The 20,505-nt window shown below is 46.9% G+C and overlaps 1 protein-coding gene across 1 annotated transcript in view; it reads right to left on the reverse strand.

Moving 5' to 3' along the window:
- The window catches only part of BIN2 (bridging integrator 2), a 319,199-nt gene that overhangs the window by 216,864 nt on the left and 81,830 nt on the right, over positions 1-20,505 (reverse strand). Inside the window, exon 3 of the mRNA XM_078688858.1 lies at positions 20,186-20,240. Within this exon, the coding sequence (XP_078544984.1) occupies positions 20,186-20,240 (55 nt within the window). The remainder of the gene's footprint in view (positions 1-20,185; positions 20,241-20,505) is intronic.

Raw genomic sequence — 20,505 nt, forward strand, 5'->3', positions numbered from 1 at the left:
ATAACAGCAACATACGCTGCAAAAAGACACAAACACTTTTATATGCACATTGTCAAGAGAAAGAGCATGCAGCTGAGGACATTCAATGGGTTGTGCTAGAATGGCATCCTTCATTAAACCAACAGGCCCTCTTTAGGTTGGAGCAAAGATGGGTACACCGCCTTCATTTAGACACTGAGGGTCTGAACGATTCTGTCCCGTGGAACACACTGTCCAAATAGACGCCCTCTCCCCTTGCCTGTATATATACCTGATTGTTATCACTACAACCTGATGCTAGTACTGACGTTTCCCGCAACAACCTGATGGTAGTACTGACGTTTCCCGCAGCAATATCACACTCAGTATTTACACTTAATGACCTTCCCCATAGGTGCACACCGCCAGTGGGCATCACCCACACTTCGGTCAACCAGTGTCCCATTATCCGGCTGACCTGGTGCTCACCAATACATTCGACCGGTTGCCTCCCTGACCATTGGCCTACTGAGACCCCCAACAGGCGAACACTAACACCGTTTAAGCAGAACCAAGCAGATGAAAGTAGTCACTCGACCAGCTCTGGTCTCTAGCCTACCATCCCTGTTTGACCTTATTCCAATCCATGCAGGACCAATGTTTGCACTCATTTTTGACTCCCTGTCTCAACTCCCACGGGGCGCCATCCCAGCCACCTGGCTACCCGATGTACACCCTCTGACATATATACACCATGACATGGATTCCCTTAGTCCATACTACATCCTGGTTGGCCAACCACCCTTGAGCAATGTACTGTCCGTAGTATGTATAACATTGAGCCATGAACTATTCCCACCCTTCCTTTAGCACCCTGGCTGATCAACTACCTGAGAGTCACGCGGTGTACCGAGTACCTGCAACACTGAGCCATGAGTGGGTCGTCCCAGTTCTATATGCGCTTATGAGCAGACAGTTACATTACTAACTGCCCTCCCTTCCGATCCCCACACCCCTCTCCAAGATGGCGGCGGGCACCGACACTATGACGCTCTGACGTCATGCCGGTGCGCCGCCTGACGCCGAGCCGCGTCCCCGACACGCCTCCGGCATTCACCGGATCCCTTATCAGCGGGCGCAACTAGCAAACAGCCACGGCTGCTTCAAGCGACACTGCGCGCTAGGACGTGGGGCTAGGTGAAGAGGTCACCAGCCCGCTGCGTAGAGGTAAGGTACTTGGGACGGGATTTTTGTGAGGCGATTCCATGGATCGCCAGGAGCCCGGTCACTCTGGTTGGGTTCCCGGTGCTGTTTCCTTTCCTTTCATTCCTCAGGGACCTCAGGCGTCGGCCCCCTCCGAGGCCGTCCGCAGAGGTGGGGCACCGGGCGGTGTCCAAACGGGCCCACCGTCCGCCGGACTGGGGGTTGACTCGTCCTTCCGCAAGCGTCCCTCGCTAACCTTGGCGCGTTTGGGAGGGAGTGGCAACCACGCTACCAGTCACCGGCCAGTGATGACAGAGGAGCCCCGCCGGCCCTTGTCCCGGTGCTCCCCCGGGCTGCGACCTCCCTGGGTGGTGTGACTGCCCTGGGCACGCCGGGATTGTTTGTTTGGGACCACCACGGACTTTACCATGACCGTTAACTCCCACATGCTGTCCCCATTGTTGGGACACTCACTTACTCACCCCCGTATGGCTTCTTACCCCATGAACCATCTGCTTAAACCCTCCAGATTACTGCCCTATCCTCGCAGACCCCACGGGAGCAGCCTTGGGGCACTTACGACCGCCATTGAGGGTAAGTCCTCCGCCCACCCCGGACGGTTTTCCTTGTATTCTTGTTTCCTTGTATCCTGAGGCACTGCCATCCTCACGTGCAGTGACACGCCGTCTGGCGTAAGATCCTGTCATTTCTTTATTTATTTTTATTTTTATATCTTCAAACACCAATCTGTTGGCTGAAGACACCTCGTGTTTGCTGGAAGCCCTCCACCCAGCAATGTTTTTAAAGTGATCCTCACCACCCCTTTGATGCGTAGTTACCTAACTGTGTCTTCCCCTGCTCCTCACTTTATCACCATTTATTGCTTCACGGTAGGGAAGTAGCATCCCCCTGATATGCTTACTGGGGGTACTGATTCACCAGCTGAAGTCTACTTCTCTCCCCACAGGGTATCCCTCTGATGCAGGAACCCCTCTTCGGCTGGATTCGGCAACCACACAGGTTGTATACTTCTGATGCCTCAGCCTGATGCGGGGCATCTTGTTAAATCACTAAGTTTATGAGCACCTTTCTTCTTTTTTTTGGTCCTGAAGAATTGCCAATACAGGCATGAAACATGTCGACCTATTCACAGCTGAGGGTTGAACGGGACTGACTCCTCGTAGCTATTGTAGTCCCATTGCCCCTCACATTTTTATTTTAGGTGGTGTACTACACGATTAAAGCCATAGCCGTAGATCATACCAACCTGTTTTAATCCACCTCACTCACGCTCACTACTCCACTCACTAGGGCCCTCACACCCTTACACCTATCGGCAAAGGAACAAAAGATCTCCACAAGAGTGTAGCACCTCGTGCTACCCGTCAGGCATTGCAGCGCCGGCTTGACGTTGGAGCAGGGAGCCGATGATGTTACGATACGACTAACTGGTGACATGACAACAGCCGTTAAACCAGCCTGTTGTGTGAGGCATCCCTAGTTCCGACAAGGGATACCCTTCCCTGTTGTACTGAGGCACATTAACGCCTTACACTCGAGGGAGAGAGGAAGACAGCACATTGCACTACGCCATCACTCATCTCAGGGGAACTGTGTGCAATCTATTGTTGCTTCTGCAGATCAACACTGGCCTTTGTAGATGCTAAACAAAAAGTATTTCCAACATGACCACTGATGAATGGTTTGGAAGAAGTAGGATGCTCTCCCTGTAGTCTAGTGCCCATGCCCTTGCAAAAACCTAGGTAAGAAAGGGCTCTTTTTGCATGATCACCCGACAAATATTGGTATGATGCTACTGGTTTTCGGACTCAGAAGTGCACTTGGTCGTGCTGATCTGGCCCCAGTGCATGTGCTTTGCCCCTCAAAATGTATGTGCAGTTGGCTACTCCTTGACTGGCATCTTTTACTAATCTAAAAGTCCCTAGAGTATGGTACAAAGTATATCCAGGGCTATTGGGTTAAATGTCACTGGTGGACTGCAGCACTTAATTGTGCCACCAGTGTAGTGACATTGCCATAGTTCTGCAACTGCAGCCTAGTCGGCAAGCTTTTAAACTTCCAACACAATATGCAAGACAAATCATTTTGCCAAGTCCAAACCTTCCTTTTTAATATTCATAAGTCACCTATAGGGAGGGAAGGTCTTTGTACCCCATAAGGCAGACTGCTAAATATTAAAAAGATGGACATGCCCCCTTTATGTTTTACAAGCCCTGACCGCGAAAACTCGCCATTGTAGATTTCACTGTAGCAAGGCCGATAGTCCCATTTACTAACATGGGGTTACACTTGCCCTGCCACTAAATGCTAACCTCAATTGGATACCACAAAATATAGTGCATCAACGTATCATATGAATTGTTACATTAAACCCGACTTATTGTTGAAGTCAAATTTAAGGTAACTTTCAATATAAAGGTGAGTTTAGAAAGTCACCACTTTCTTGCCCCAAACTTCTAGGAGCAGTTTCTGATTCACTACAGCAGTTGTCGTATGAAACAGCCTGCTGCTCTCCTACCAGGAGGTGTCAATGGCTCTCAGAAAAGGGTACTAATAGGCCTGATATTTTGATCCCACTCATTACAGGATGGGCAGGGGGCTGTGGCCATAAATGGCCCAGCTTCAAAGGGGCAACTGCCTCTGATAGGCAAATGCGAGTCACACTGTAGCCTGCCCTTTTCTTTTGTCGAGACAGACAGGCTAGCACCTCTGCCAGAGAGGGGACAACCTGTTACAGAAACAGTTTTTCAGAAGGGGTTATTCAGTATACTGGACACACCCCAGGGGAGTGCCTGTAGCTATGACTCATGGAAGAAGGGTTCTGACATCATGGATTTGGGCAGAGAGATTCACTTTTGAATTGTTCAGTGACAGTCCGCCAGGAACTGATGTAACAGTGGGTCATGTTGCCCGTGGGAATTTTACCCCTATTGGTTAGGGAATCCACCACACCCACAAACTTAAAATTAGTATAAAAGTGGCAGACCTGGCTACCAGCCTCAGAACCCTACTGGACTCAGAAATAGCGGAACAAGGCCCATACCTACTGAACCTGTGGACCTCAGAAAGAAAGACTGCACCAAAATTACTACTGAACCAAGACCTTACTTTATTTAGAAAGGACTACTTCTGTAGTGGAAACCAAGGTGAGATGCCCCAAGGGCTGTCCCTGCTCTCACTTCTGCCAATGGCCAGTGAGTGGACTCCAAGGGCTAGTTGGCTAGCCTCTTGTTAAGCTTCACGGACACAAAAGCTGAAGAAGCCCTGCACAGTGCCCAGCTGACCAGTTGCTACTGGACGGATAAGTTACTTACCTGTAATCCTAGTTCTCTTCCAGGGGTATCCTCATCAAAGTCATAAGCACTAAATATTCCCGCCCATGTGCGGGACCCCGGAAACAATATAAAAATATATGTGTAAAAAACACATATATCTCGCCCCAAAGATATGTAAATACATATATCATTTTTCTCACACCAATGCAGCTCTAAAACCAAAGACTAGACAATATAAACACTTGTATATGTACAGCAATTAGAAAGGAAAAAAAAACACATTAGGTCAAATAGTCCTTGAACTTTGTGTTTTAATGAGTAAAAGCACTCATAAATCTTGAAAATTGCTCATAAAAGGCATTGTCAGCCATAGGCTGCATTGAAAAGTGAATAACACAGAAACTGAAAGCATTTTCAGTTAAAACTGGCACCGTGCATTTAAGGCAGCCATGACCCCAGGCTTCCCATCATGTCTCAGGGGTGACAGTTAGGTCAGTTGTTCTTTGCATAACCCTGAAGTCAGGGCTACACCACAAGTCAGAAACGTACATCTCTCAATTACCTGGGGAGGCGGGTGGGTGTGCTTATGACTTTGATGAGGATACCCCTGGAAGAGAACTAGGATTACAGGTAAGTAACTTATCCTTCTCTTCCAGGGGATCCTCATCAATAGTCATAAGCACTGAATAGAATAGCAAGCCCTTCAACCACCTGCAGGTAACTGAGAAGTACGTGACTCAACTTAAAAAGACCAAGCATAACAGCCCAACTTAGCTGTTAAACAGATTCCGCAAGGAGGCCTGGCCTACCTGGGTATCTGCTCTTGGGTCAGAATCAAGACAGTAATGTCTGGTAAATGTATGGACGGGCCTCCAGGTCGCCGCCTTACAATCTCAGACATGGGTACATTATTGAGGAAAGCCGCAGTCGCAGCTCCCCCTCTGGTGGAATGCGCTTTGGGAGAAAACCCCAAGGGCTTCTGCGCTAGCTGGTAAGCAAGCCTAATACATGGAACGATCCATCTAGAAATAGAACGTTTCGAGGCAGAATGACCTGTTCTGATCGATCCATAGTTAACACAGAGATGATCAGAGTGACGAATACCCTTAGACCTATCTAAATAGAATTTTAAAACTCGTTTCAGGTCTAGAGAATGCAGAGCCCTCTCAGCTGGAGTAGAGGGATTGGGAAAGAAAGTGGGCAGAGAAATGGTCTGATTTACATGAAAATCTGACACCACTTTAGGAAGAAAAGATGGATGCGTCCGTAGCACCACTCTATTCAATTGGAACACCGTATAGGGTTCAGAGGAACAGAGAGCTTGAATCTCGCTCACCCTGCGAGCTGACGTGATTGCCACCAAAAAAGCTGCTTTCCATGAAAGATGTTGTAAAGTAGCTTTATGTATGGGTTCGAAAGGAGGACCCATTAGCTTTGATAGCACCAGGTTCAACTCCCAGGGAGGAGAAGGAGGACGCACTGGAGGGTAAACTTTTTTCAACCCTTGCAGGAAGTCCTTGACTGATGGTAACTGGAAAAACGAGGTTTGAGAAGGTGACCGCCTATAAGCTGTTATAGCAGCTAGGTTCACCTTGATGGAATTAAACTTTAAACCTGCTTTAGCCAGATATAACAAATAAGGAAGAACTGCTTCTTCCTGACATTTAACTGGATTATGATTATTCTGTATACACCACATATAGAATCGCTTCCACTTGCATGCATAAGAATGTCTTGTGGAGGGCCGCCTTGCCTCTTTTAGGATGAACATGCAGTCCTCTGGCAGCCCTAGATGTCCGTACTGTATGACCTCAGGAGCCATGCTGCCAAGCTCAGTGACGGAAGGTTGGGATGGTGAATCCTCCCGTCCATCTTGGACAACAGGTCCGGCCTGCATGGCAGCCCCTTGTGAGGAGTCACTGACAGGTGAAGCAAGTCCGTGTACCACCATTGCCTCGGCCAGTCCGGGGCGATGAGGATCATCGTTGTGCATGAGTGTGTCAACTTGCTCACCACCTTCGGGATCAACGGAAGGAGTGGAAAAGTGTACACAGATTCCCCTGACCAGTCGATCAAAAGAGCATTCCCTCTCGTTCCTGGCCGGTAGAAAATGGAGGTGAAGTCTTGGCATTTTGTGTTTTGGTCGTCCGCGAACAGGTCTATTGTGGGACAACCCCAGGATTGGAAAATTTCTTCTACGACTGCGTCGTGTAGGACCCAATCCTCCCTGTTGTCGAAATGACGGCTTAGAGCGTCCGCCCTCACATTCTGCTCTCCTGGGAGGTGGACTGCTGTGAAGGACAACTTGCGAGCCAGAAGCCAATGCCAGATCCGTTGCGCTTCCAGCGACAGAGCTTGTGAGCGTGTTCCCCCCTGCTTGTTTAAGTAGTACATTGTGGTGGTGTTGTCCGTCTGTACAAGAACTGATGTTTCATGAAGCAAGGGAAGGAATGCCTGGAGAGCTAGGTGGACTGCTCTCAGCTCCAGCATGTTGAATAGGTAGGTACTTTCCTTGTGCGACCACAGACCTTGCACCTGTAGTTGACCCATGTGCGCTCCCCAACCTAGAAGGGAAGCATCCGTGATCAGTGTCTGCACAGGGGGAGGTTGATGGAACAAAACTCCCACCTGCATATTTTGTCTTTTGGTCCACATTGGAATGGAAGCTCGAGCTGCGTCTGAGAGAGTGATATGATCGTCCCAGCGAGCAGACTGTTGGTCCCACTTGTCCTCCAAGTCCTGCTGTAGAGGACGCATTCGAAGTCTGGCATTCGGGACCAGGAAGATGCATGATGCCATCGACCCTAGCGTGGAGACAATCCGGCGCACATTCTGAACCTTGTTGCGAAATACCAGCTGACATTTCTGGGTTATCGAAAACTGTCTCTCCTCCGAAGGAAACACTTTTCCTACTTCGGAGTCTAGCAGAGCTCCTAGGAAGTGAATCTTCTGGGTGGGTTGAGAGACTGATTTTCCGAAGTTGACATGTAGCCCTAGTCGCTGGCAGAGTTTTATGGAAGTCTGGAACTGACTTCTTACGTTTTCTAGGGAAGAACCTTTCAACAGCCAATCGTCCAGGTATGGGTATACGAAGACCCCTTTGCGGCGTAGAGCGGCTGCTACCACTGCAACACACTTCGTGAACACCCGGGGAGCCGACTTCAACCCAAATGGAAGGACTTTGAACTGATAGTGGGAGGTACCCACCCGGAACCGAAGAAATCTTCTGTAACTGGGGTGTATTGGAACATGAAAGTAGGCATCTTGGAGGTCCAGCGAGCACATCCAATCTCCCCTCCTGAGATGTGGATATATTTGGTGAAGCGCCAACATGCAAAATGTTTCCTTTTTGACGCGCAGATTGAGAGTTCGCAAGTCCAGAATGGGTCTGAATTCTGCCTTTTGTCCCTTTTTTCTGACCAGAAAATATCGGGAGTACACTCCTTTTCCCCTTTGAGACACTGGCACTCTCTAGATGGCTGACTTCTCGAGAAGAGTGGCCACTTCTTTTTGCAGAAGGTGTAACTGATGATTCGATGTTGCCATTGGGGGAACAGGTGGAGGCTGATGACTGCAACGAAGACAGTATCCATTCTGAAGTGTAGCTAACACCCATCTGTCGTTTGTGATGTTTCACCACTCTTCCAAATGACCCGCAAGGCTTCCCCCCACTGGAGTGGTCCACGGCGCTGGGGGAAGGAAAGACTCATTGTTTTGACTGAGCTTTGCCGGCATTGTTGACCTGGCGCTGATTCCCTCCTCCTCTGGAATTACGCTTTCCTCTATACTGGGACTTTTGCTGGCCCTGCTGGTCTTGACTCTTCTGCCAGTTAGGGGTTTGAACCTGCTTTTTTGAAGAGCCCTTGTTGTAGGAGCTGTGTTTCTTTTCGAATTCTTTTTTCTTTTCGAGCCCTACCGCCTTGAGAGTGTCCAGCTCTATTTTCAGGCGCTGCATCTCTTCGTCCGCGCTCGCTCCAAACAGTGAGGTCCCTGAGAAGGGCAAGTTCCGAATGCACGCCTGGGCTTCTGGTTTTAAAGCCGTTAGGCGCAACCAGGATGATCTCCTCGCCGATATTCCATGGGCATATCCATGTGCCGCTAGGGTAGTCCCGTCCGCTGCGGCACCTATAATTTGGTTGGACACTTGACTGCCTTCCAGAAGGATCTCCTCAAAGTCCTTACGGTCTTCTTGTGGGAGCTTGTCCACAAAACGCTGTAGAGAATCCATAAGGGACCTATCATAATGCCCCAAAAGGGCCTCTGCGTTGGAAACCTTAAGAAAAGACGCTGAAGTACTACAGACTCGTCTCCCCCACGAATCTTGCGTCTTGCTGTCCTTGTCCGGAGGTACAGTGGCAGAAGAGGAAACCACATTGGACTCCTTCGCTGCTGCGATGATTACTGAATCCGGGGGCGGATCAGCTCTTAGAAACAGAGGGTCCTCCTCTGGAGATCTGTACTTCTTCAGGATCCTTACCGGAGCCGCTTTGACCGTTGCTGGAGTGAGGAATACCTCCATCACCGGCTCTATGATACCAGGCACTAGCGGCAAAAGGGGTTTAGGTTCCGACCTGTGATGCAGCGTTTCAAAAATCACGGAGGTCTTGACCTGCGGAGTTGTTAACGGAACTCCCAGTTTCAGAGCCCCTCTGCCCAGTATGTCCTGAAAGGTAAAAATATCATCGATCGGAGATACCCTTGATGGCGGGGAATCCGTCAGAGTGGGCAAGTAGTCTCTATGGGAGCGTGTCAGAGAAGAAGAGGTCGTAGGTGATCTTTGTTCTCTCCTCCTGCTCCTAGATCTTGATCTACGCCTGGATGATCGAACCCTGGAGCGTGATCTTTCCCTACGGCGAACCGGGGAGCGTGATCTTCCTTTGGACCTCACCAGAGAGCGAGACAGTTCTCTAGGCCTAGAGATAGGCTGCTGCAATGGAGCTGCTGTCTCCTTGTCTGTAGCCCAGTGATGTAGGGGTGCATACCATCGCGGAGACAGTCTGACGGCCGGAGTTTGCTGTGCGGCGTCCTTCACTGGAGAGCGTGCAGGTGTTACCTCCTTTCGCCCATGTGGAGTAGGTGAAGGAGAATGCCTTGATCCCTCGCCGCCCGACGTATAAATGATCACATCAGGGCCAGAAGAAGAACTTGATGAGGAAAAAAGGCTCACAGGAAAAGCCGAGCGACTATGAGAACGATGCTCTGGAGTTCTCTTCCTCTTGGCAGAGTGACTGATGCTCCCTGGAGAGCCCTGGTCACCCTCCGCAGCTGAAGTTGTTCTTGAATACCTCTGAGATGCAGGCCCATGACTCGAGGACGAAGCCGGCCGGCTCGACGTCTCGGTGTCCACTGGCTGATGAATCTGAGGAGACTGTGCTGGAGTCCCATGTCTTGACGGCGAATGTCGGTGAGGTGACGTCGACGGAGGCCTTCTCGACGCCGAGCGCCTTTGACTGGACGCCGACGGAGGATGCTTTGACGCTGAATACCCTCGACTGGACTGCGATGGATGTCTCGACGACGAACGACGATGTCCTGTCGATGATGGTGAATGCCTCGACATCGAGCATAGATGGTGAGACGCCGACAGAGGATGTCTCGACGTCGACCGTCGATGATGGGACGGCGACGGAGGGTGCTTCGACGCTGAATACCCTCGACTGGACTGCGATGGGTGTCTCGACGACGAACGACGATGTCCTGTCGATGATGGTGAATGCCTCGATCTCGAGCATCGAGGGTGAGACGCCGACGGAGGATGTCTCGATGTCGACCGTCGATGATGGGACGGCGACGGAGGGTGCCTCGATGTCGATCACCGATGGCCCGGCGACGAGGGAGGGTGCCTCGACATCGAGCATCGATGATGGGACGCTGAAGGAGGGTGCCTCGGCGTCGAACATCGATGACGGGACGCCAACGGAGGATGCCTCGACGCCAAACGCCGATGACTGGGCGTCGACGGAAGCTTCGACGTTGAAGACTGGACCTGAGGCTTCGACGGCGGAGGTTTCGACGTTGAGCCGCCATGCTCCAACGACGACCTCTCTCTCAACGCTGCACATCACCCGGTTGACGGCAGCGGAGTTACCTTGACTCTCGATGCTGAAGTCGAGGAGAGTTGAGTCGTCATCGTCGTCGGTGGAACCTTCGACGCCGATCCCGACACCGAAGGAGAGCAAACCGGAACATCTCTTGACGTCGACCGCACCCTCCGCTTTTTCTGTCTCTTTGGAGACCTACCTCTCTCAGAAAGTCCATAAATTCTGATTTTTTCTCTCTCCTTGAGAGTTCTACTTGACAAGGACTTGCAGTGAACACAGCTTTCTGCAGAATGAGAGTCAGGAAGACAGAGGATACACCCAGGATGTGTATCAGTCTTAGCTTTCTTCTTACCACAGGAAGGGCAGAGATCAAAAAGCAAGGTATTATTGACAACAAATTAACCTTTTCTTAGCCCAAAAAAGGTAGCAGTATCTCTCTAAGGCTAAAAGCCGTCGAGTGAAACCAAAAATTGAAGGAAAACACCAAATATTTTTGACAGAAAGTCAAAAAAAGGTGGGAGCTGTTTAACCAGGGTCCTGACTGAGAGAGCCGGAAAGAACAACTGACCTAACTGTCACCCCTGACGCATGATGGGAAGCCTGGGGTCATGGCTGCCTTAAAGGCACGGTGCCAGTTTTAACTGAAAATGCTTTCAGTTTCTGTGTTATTGTCTAGCCTTTGGTTTTAGAGCTGCATTGGTGTGAGAAAAATGATATATGTATTTACATATATTTGGAGCGAGATATATGTGTTTTTTACATATATAATTTTATATTGTTTCCGGGGTCCCGCACATGGACGGGAATATTCAGTGCTTATGACTTTGATGAGGATCCCCTGGAAGAGAAATTCCCTTTACTATACTGGTGCAGCTCATGAGATCAAGTCCTAGCCTCCAAGATATGCCCCCAGCTCCTGGTTCCTTGACTGGTGCTAGAGTGTACATACAGGATCAGAGACTCATACACTATTGCTTCTTTGCCGGTTTGTAGGTAGCCTTGAACTTCTGTCTAGTACAAGGCTCTCACCAGGCCATTGGACTTTGTACATCAAATCAAATGTCGGACCCAGGCTGCAAATGACCCTGCTAACATGTCTGTTGATGAGAAAAAAAAACATAAAAGTTTCTAAGTACAAAGGTAAAAGTTTGGCCACGACTAGCCCAGCCCTTGCCTGTTGGCCTGAAACTTTGACTTTGGCCCAGACCCTCTTGTTTGAGGTTCTCAGACTACTCCTACAAGTGAAAAACAGTGATTTATAAAACTTTCTAGGGTGAATTGCAGTGATTTATGCAAACTCTAAAAAAAAATCATAACTCATAAAAATATGCTCGAGGCATATGAGCTGCAGATCACACACTAGGCATTAGATCGCCCTTCTGGTGTTGGGCTCGGATGCTTGCACCTTGTTGTTCTCTTGGAAGAAGTCTTTGTAGTCACGAGATAGGTGACTCCTCCCTTGGACGATAGTGCGCATGGGCATCGACTCCAACGTTAGATTGTTTTTTTCCGCCATTGCGTTCGGATGCATCTTCAGCGCTCCGGTTCTAAACTTCATTTTCAAACTTTTTCGACACACAAAACTTTCTATATTCACTTCAAACATCAAATCTTCGACGCGCCTTTCATCGATTCGATTCCAATTGTCGCAGCGGGCCATTGGCCGTATCGACGCCGTTAAGGCCGGGTAAAAAATGATGATGCTCCCAAAATTTACCTTTCTGTTCGACACTATTCCCCTCCCTTTCGATAGTGAAGCGCTTAAAAAGTTACAAGGTCAGATTAGCAGGTTCATTTGGGCTAGTAAAGGCCCCAGAATTGCCTGGAAGAAATTAAGAAGGAGTGTGGAGAAAGGGGGCCTGGCCCTTCCTGATTTATTATTCTATTCTTGGGCCTTTTTATAAAAAAACTGGAAAATGCTGTTTAGCACACCTACACTATCGGAGTTTGGGAGGGTACTGGGAGTAATGGCATATTAGGAGCCAGGGGGCAGTTTTGGCTTTATTTGTAAATATGCAGACCCCAAATACTTTAAGAAGGTCCGGCTTAAGATCTTGAGAGGCCTGGCGGAAAGCTTTGAAAATACCCTATTTTAGCCAAATGGCCCCTATCTGGGACTCACCAGGTTCTCCGACCTGAACTAAGGATGCGTTGGCTCGACCAGTAAGGGAGGCAGGTCTAAGAAGGTGGAATGACAATGACATTACACATGAGGGGGCTTTAATAAGCTGGGAATCATGCAATCATCTTATGGGACAACAAGTGTCTAGATTCAAATTTATGCAAATGCAGAGCTGGTTCAAAAATCCCGGCACAGTGATAGGAAAATCAAATGAACTGGAAGACAGTCTTTTGGAGGAAGGAGTATCCAAAAAAAGAGCTTGCAACTATATACTGGCTGATTTTGGAACTGGAAGATGGGGCCTTTATACTACCAACGGATCTGTGGGGAAGATGCTTGCCAGAGGCTTCGCTGGAAAACAAGTGGCAAGTATCAATGTCTATGTTGTTTAAAATAGTAAAACCTGCACACTTAAGAAGAAACCACCTTTTCTCCATTCGTAGGACCTATTGGACACCGCAGAGATTGTCAAAGTTTGGGAGAAGAGGAGATGTAGCTTGCTCTAAATGCTGCAGTCTAAAAGAGGATGACATGCACATGTTTGTGGAATGTCCCGAGATTCAGTCATTTTGGAGTGATGTGAGTGGGGCCCTTTCTGTTATGTTGGATATTGGCATTAAGATTAGCACTTTATCTGTGATTTTTGGAAGTATAGATTCTCCTGAAAGTTTAACAGAGAGTAAGGCAAGGTTATTTTATTATGCTATGCTATTGACACGAAGAGAAGTTTGCAAACAGTGGATTGCTAAGTCCCCCGCCCCCCCCCCCAAGTTACTTGATTAGCTAATTTCCATAAAGTATGTTGCCAGTTTGGATATGAAGGCCTCCCAAAAGTCTGTTTTTTGGTCCCCCTTAATTTAATGGTGTGAGCAACCTTCGAAAAATGTAGTCCAATGATTACGCCTTATCTGCCTCGTTTGGCTGTCTGGTTCCCCCGCCCCCCATGCTCCCTATTCTATGCTTGGGCACATGGGGTGAGCCGGGGTGTGATGGATAGGGAGTGTAAGATAGAAGACGGTGCTTCAAATTCAAATGAGGGCAGTCAAGGACGAAGCTGATGTCTGTCCTTTCTTTCCTCTCTCCCATATATTTCCAGCACAAAAGGGCACTATACTACTCCATCCACAGGTGCAAATGGAATGGGGTTTTAAAGAGGCTAATGAAGATTACTAAAACATTTATTTTTAAAAGAAGATCTATAATCATCCCAAAACAGGACAAGTCACAGCTGTACCATCAAAACCTACAGTGCCTGTCAAGAAGAAGGACTGTGCCACTTCACCTATGCATCCTTCTTCTCCTGGCCTTCCTCTTCCTCTCCCTACGCCTGTTACTCCACCTCAGCCTATAACTTCTCCACCACATACACCACCACAAGATGATGATGATGATGATGATGATGATGACTTAGGGGGGAAGGGACACAGATCCAGACGATATACCACAGGACGATTGGGATTACAACGACCCAATAGATCCAACAGACCTCCCAAGCCCCCAACCATACCCAACAAAACCATCTCCCACAGACGATAATATTGGTTTTGGGCAACTTATTAATAGAGCTGCAGTTTTTCACAGGGTGACCATGCACTCAGACACACCAGAGGAAGATTTTCTTCTAGACACATTTGAACAGTCCCAAAAAACTGTACAGATTTTACCAATTATTAATGGGGTCATTAAGCATGCCCCAGATATATTCAAAGATCCTGTATGAGCCAGGATTCTTAATCCCAGAATCGATAAAAAATATAAACCTGCTCCCGGAGACCCTGCCTATATCAAAGGTCAGCTCCCCTTAGATTCGCTAGTAGTTTCCAATGCTAGAAAGCGCGCCAATTCACAAACCTCCCGAGATGCACCACCCCGATAAAGAATCCAAATTACTAGATGCATCTGGTAAAAGCGTAGCTGCACAGGCAGCCAATCATTGGCGCATAGCCAACACTCAAGCACTGCTGGCTAGATACGATAGGGCCCACTACGACCAATTAGAGATCCTATTACAACATTTGCTAAACCAATACAAAACTCAAGCAAATGACCTAAATTAATAACAAATGCCTCAATTAAATGAGCACTTGATGCAGCAGATACTGCTTCTAGGTCAATTAATACTAGTGTACTGCTCAGACGACAGGCCTGGCTATGTATTTCAGGCTTTAAGCAAGAGGTCCAATCAACCATCCTAAATCAGCCGTTCAATCAAGAACAACTTTTTAGACCGGCTGTGGACACTGCGCTCGAAAAGACACTGAGACTGCAAAGTCCATGGGAGCGCTGCAGTCTCCACACACATGTGGCTCTTTTTGTTGCTCCTTTTACAGAGGAGCCTCCAAAAACATCAGCACAGATAGCTCATCTTTTTTTAAAAACACTACCCAAACATCCCCCAATAGAGGATATTTAAGAGGAGGATATAGAGCAAATAACAGCAGAGGGAGAGGCCGAGGTAACAACAACAACAACAACACTCGCACTTCCCCTGCTGTTAAACAGTGACTTCCCTCCAGTCCCCCAGACCATTCTACTCCAGTCGGGGGAAGATTATCACAGTTCCTACCTGTAAGGGAATCCATCACAACAGACAAGTGGGTGAGACAAATTATCCAATATGGTTACTGCCTGGAACTTAAAGCTACCCCCAAACATACCACCCACGCAGCGTCCAATGTCCACAGAACATCTTGTACTTTTAAAACAAGAAGTTCTTTCACTACTTCAAAAGCATGCCATAGAGCCAGTTCCCTTACTACATCAGGGAACAGGGGTATACTCCCTATTTCCTAATCCCCAAAAAGGATGGATCCCTAAGGCCAATACTAGACCTCAGACCCCTCAAGCTGTATAAACATTCAGATCATTTTCACATGATCACCCTCCAACAAGTGCTTCCTCTGCTCTAACAAGGAGACTTCCTTGCCAGACTAGATCTCAAGGACGCCTACTTCCACATTCCTATACATCCTGCTCTAAGGTTCGTAGAGGATGGACAACACTATCAGTTCAAAGTCCTTCCATTCTGAGTCACCACCGCTCCCAGAGTATTTACCAAATACCTAGCAGTAGTAGCAGCACATCTAAGGAGACAACAAATCCATGTCTTCCCATATCTGGACGACTGACTGATAAAAGCCAAGTCACTCAACCAGTGTGTTCAACACACTCAACAAACCATCCAAACACTGCACAATTTGGGGTTCACAATCAACTATACCAAGTCGCACCTCCAACCCTCTCATGTACATCAATACCTGGGAGCTACAATAAACACTTCCACGGTTCTAGCATATCCCAGTCCAGCCTGGATAGCCAGTTTACAAGCTCTCACCAACAAATTTTAAATACAATACTCAATCAGCCAGAGTGTTCATGCAACTCATAGGTATGATGGCATCTTGCATATTCATTGTACCTTAAGCAAGACTTTAGATGCGTCCCTTACAGGAATGTCAAGCACATCAATGGAACCAAGCTTACTGATAACTTTCAGATCTGGCGTTGGTGGACAGCAGCACACATCGCTCTCTGCAGTGGTGGAACACAAAAAACGTCTCCAAAGGACGGCCACTCCTTGAGTCGGTTCCACAGATAGTACTAACAACAGACGCATCACTCACAGGATGGGGAACACATCTCCTCAATCACACAACTCAAGGAAAATGGACCTCTCAAAAAAAAGTGCTCCATATCAATCATCTGGAACTGCTAGCAATATTCCAAGCGGTAAAATCATTCCAACTTCATGTACAAAACAAAGCTGTCCTGATCCGGACGGACAACATGACAGCCATGTATTACATACAAAAACAGGGAGGCACACATTCTCGCAGCTGTCACAGCTCGCGCAGAATATTTGGAGGTGGGCCATTCTGAAAAACATATACCTGCTTGCAGAACACCTTCCAGGAGTTCACAATCAGATTGCAGAGCTGTTAAGTCGACAAACACAACAGATTCACAAATGGGACCCACATCCACAAGTTCTTCTACCTTTTTTCCAAATGTCGGGCCAGCCAGACATGAACCTGTTTGCCACACACGAAAATGCAAAATGCCCAACCTTCGCCGCCAGGTTCCCACACCCGCTGTCCAAGGACAATGCGATATGGATGAACTGGTCAGGTAAATTTGCGTACGCTTTTCCACCACTCCCACTGATTCCACTAGTGGTACACAAAATCCGACAATAGTCTCTAAAAATGATCCTAGGGGCTCCCACATGGGCACGTCAACCATGGTTCACAACTCTGTTGGAACTCTCAGTGGTCCCACACCAATGACTACACCTCTCCCCATCACTACTAACACAGAACCATGGAGAGATAAGACACCCAGATCCAACACAATTGAACCTGGCAATCTGGCTCCTCAAGTCCTAGAGTTCGGCTACCTTAACCTTCCACCAGACTGTATGAATATCATTAAGGAAGCTAGGCACCCTACCACCAGAGCTTGCTATGCAGCAAAATGGAAGAGATTTGCCATATACTTCAATAACAATCATATCAATCCACTGGATGCTTCCATCCAAAACATTATTTGCTATTTACTACATCTGCAAAAATGTAATCTAGCATACTCATCTATACATCTACATTTGGCAGCACTTGCCGCTTACTTACAGAACAGACAACACTTATCACTGTTCAGAATACCAGCAATTAAAGCGTTTATGGAGGGCCTTAAAATAATCCTTCCTCCTAGATTGCCACCCTCTCCAGTATGGAATCTCAACATTGTACTCACTAGGCTATATGGGACCCCCATTTGAACCTCTACATAAATGTGAACTTCAGTTCCTCACATGAAAGTAGCTTTCCTTATTGCAATTACCTCTCTCAGAAGGGTAAGTGAGATCCAGGCTTTAACCATTCTTAGTTCCTAGAACAAATCCCAAATTTCTTCCTAAAGTCATCTCTTTTCACCTTAACCAATCAGTGGAGCTACCAGTGTTTTTCCAAAACCCACACTCTGTAGCAGACAGAGCTCTTCACACAGTAGACTTCAAAAGAGCACTGCTATATTACATTGATGGGACTAAATCTTTTCGCAAAACAATTGTTCATAGCTTTTTCTCCACCTCACAAAGGCAATCTTATCTCCAAAGCTGGAATTGCAAGTTGGATTGTTAAATGTATCCAAGTGTGCCACGAAAAGGCTAAACACACATTAACAATTCCCCCTAGAGTTCATTCCACAAGCAAACTAGGGGCCTCTATGGCTTTCTTAAGAAACATTCCCCTAGAAGACATTTGTAAGGCAGCAACATGGTCTACAACACACACTTTCACTGAACACTATTGTGTTGACGTGCAAGCCAAACAACAAGCTGCTGTAGGCCAAGCTGTTCTTAAAACTCTTTCTCAAACTTCTGCAACCGATACAGGTGACCATCCCTAAGGGAGACACTGCTGTACAGTCTATGCATAGTGTGTGATCAGCAAATCATATGCCTCGAACGGAAAATGCTACTTACCAGTATGCATCTGTTCTTGGCATGTAGAGCTGCAGATTCACACATGCCCACCCACCTCCCCGGGACCTGTATCTGTTCCAGTTTATCTTATTTAGATACACACACATGGACATCTCTTTCTTTTCTACTAACTCCATCATTTCCCAAAATGGCTAAAAACAATCTAACGATGGAGTCGATGCCCATGCGCACTATCGTCCAAGGGAGGAGTCACCTGTCTCGTGACTACAAAGACTTCTTCCAAGACAACAACAAGGTGCAAACATCCGATCCCAACACCAGATGGCGATCTAATGCATAGTGTGTGAATCTGCAGCTCTACATGCCAAGAACAGATGCATACTGGTAAGTAGCATTTTCCATACAATTTTTTATAAATTGGAGTGGAATTTGTATTGTGTCATGTTACTTACTAACTGTTTAGGTACTGATATATGCTTTACATTTGTTCTCCTTTGAGTTATGCATTAATTATTAATTTATGAAAATAATATCTTTTCTAGATTTCAAACCTTTTAAATGAAGAAGAGACCGCCATCTACTCACCTTTTCACCCTTTCAAACCAAGGGATATATTTATAAGGAAGTGGCCAAGCACTGCATTAGCCTCCAAGGCTTTACGCCACGCTGTACCACTCCTGAAATGCAGGGCTGCACTGTATTTACAAGAGTACGATGCAGCCTTGCGTTTCCCCATGCGCTGGCACTAATTTAGCCGCCTAGAGTCAATGCAGTCACCCTTGCACAATGGTGCAAGGGAGCCTGTGTTGAGGGTAATGATTGTTTATGTGCAGGAATGATTGTTCCTGCACATAAACACCCTGAAATGGCATTTTGAAACTTTTATGTGTGTTGCCTAATGCAACACAAGTAGAAATCGCAAAATGTTATTTATTGTTAATTGTTTATGTGCAGGAAGGGATATCTTCCTGCACATGGCGTTTTGCTGTTTCTATGTGTGCTTCACAACGCACCACACATTGAAACAGCAAAAACAAGGAGAAATTAAACATTTCTCCTTGTTGTGCCGGGGTAAGACCAGGTTTTCCCTGGTTTAACTTTTGGAGCTGCCCCATATTTACGGCACCCTTGTAAATATGGGGCAGTGACAAAATCAATGGGTGTTGCGGTGGAACGCCCACCACAACACCTATTGCCCGCCCCTTTCACACTAAGTATAGTGTTAAGTGGCTTAAAGCCGCCTTGTGAATAAGGCGATGTCCCTATTGCCACAACAACGTTGAGAAAAGTGACATTGTGGTGGCGATAGCGGCTTGCAAACATGTCCCTAGGTTACAAAGAGAGTAGTCACCTACCAACCATTTATGTTTTGTAATTTTAACTTTATTTTAAAGTATCATTCTTTTTAGATTAAAGGTTAGTCTAAATATCCTCAATTTTTGTTTATTTCAGTACTTTCTAACGACTTTTCTTTTTTCCTTTCCAGCACGTGGTAACCCTAGCCCAACACATCTGATTCGAGCTCATAAGGTTGTGCCTGCTGTACAAATGTATGTCTACCCTGAAGATCTTAGGCTTGAACCTGGGTTGGATACACCTACCATCAATACAATAAGTGCCATCGAGTTTTAAAATAGTAGGGCCTTTCATCAGTACCTATGGACATTTTGCGGTGAGTGCCTAGTATCTGTGAGAGTCTTCCCTTTGAGGCCGCAAGGTTAATAGATATTTTTAACATTAGTGCTTCATTGTGCTACCAGAACTGGGGCTGTTGGGCTTTTCAAAGCACAGTTAGATACAGCTGGCACCCTGACCCACTGTCCAGGGGTAATCATTTTATTCAGCACATTTTGTACTTACCCAAAAATGACATTTGTCACGGGAAAAGAGAATGATAGAGGATGGTTATAAAGATGGTTAAGGATGTTTCTCCAAGTTTGGTAGACAATTTAAGAAAAGATTATAGTAAAGTTACAAATTTGGTGACTTGCAAATGTTGTGAATTAAATGTGGTGTTATAAAATCTGTCCAAACTGTTTCTTGCGTGTATAATCTTAATCACACATCTGTATCTACACATTCCGGAAAATAATAGTTTGTGAGATATGGTCAAAATGCTCACTTTTTGATGCATTCAGGATAGCTTTCAGGTCCTTGTATAGTCTATATCCTTCATTCTGAAAAAGAAGAAAGAAGTGATTTGCAAAAAACCTTCTGGACATATTTCTGTGTTTTTTCCCTTCAGCCATGAACAAGAGAATCTGCCACAGGAGCTGGTTGCTATCCACCTGGAACTAGGGGAAATCAAATAAGTAAACAACCACAGTTCCTTATGGTATTGTCGAACAATTCTGAGTCACCACTCATTAGATGTGTAATCACAATCATTTGGAGCATCAGGGACTGAGCCTATTTCTCTGATGCATTACATTTTCAAACCCA

Source organism: Lissotriton helveticus, chromosome 1_1, assembly GCF_964261635.1.
Source record: "Lissotriton helveticus chromosome 1_1, aLisHel1.1, whole genome shotgun sequence".
In the NCBI taxonomy this organism is placed as follows: Eukaryota; Metazoa; Chordata; class Amphibia; order Caudata; family Salamandridae; genus Lissotriton; species Lissotriton helveticus.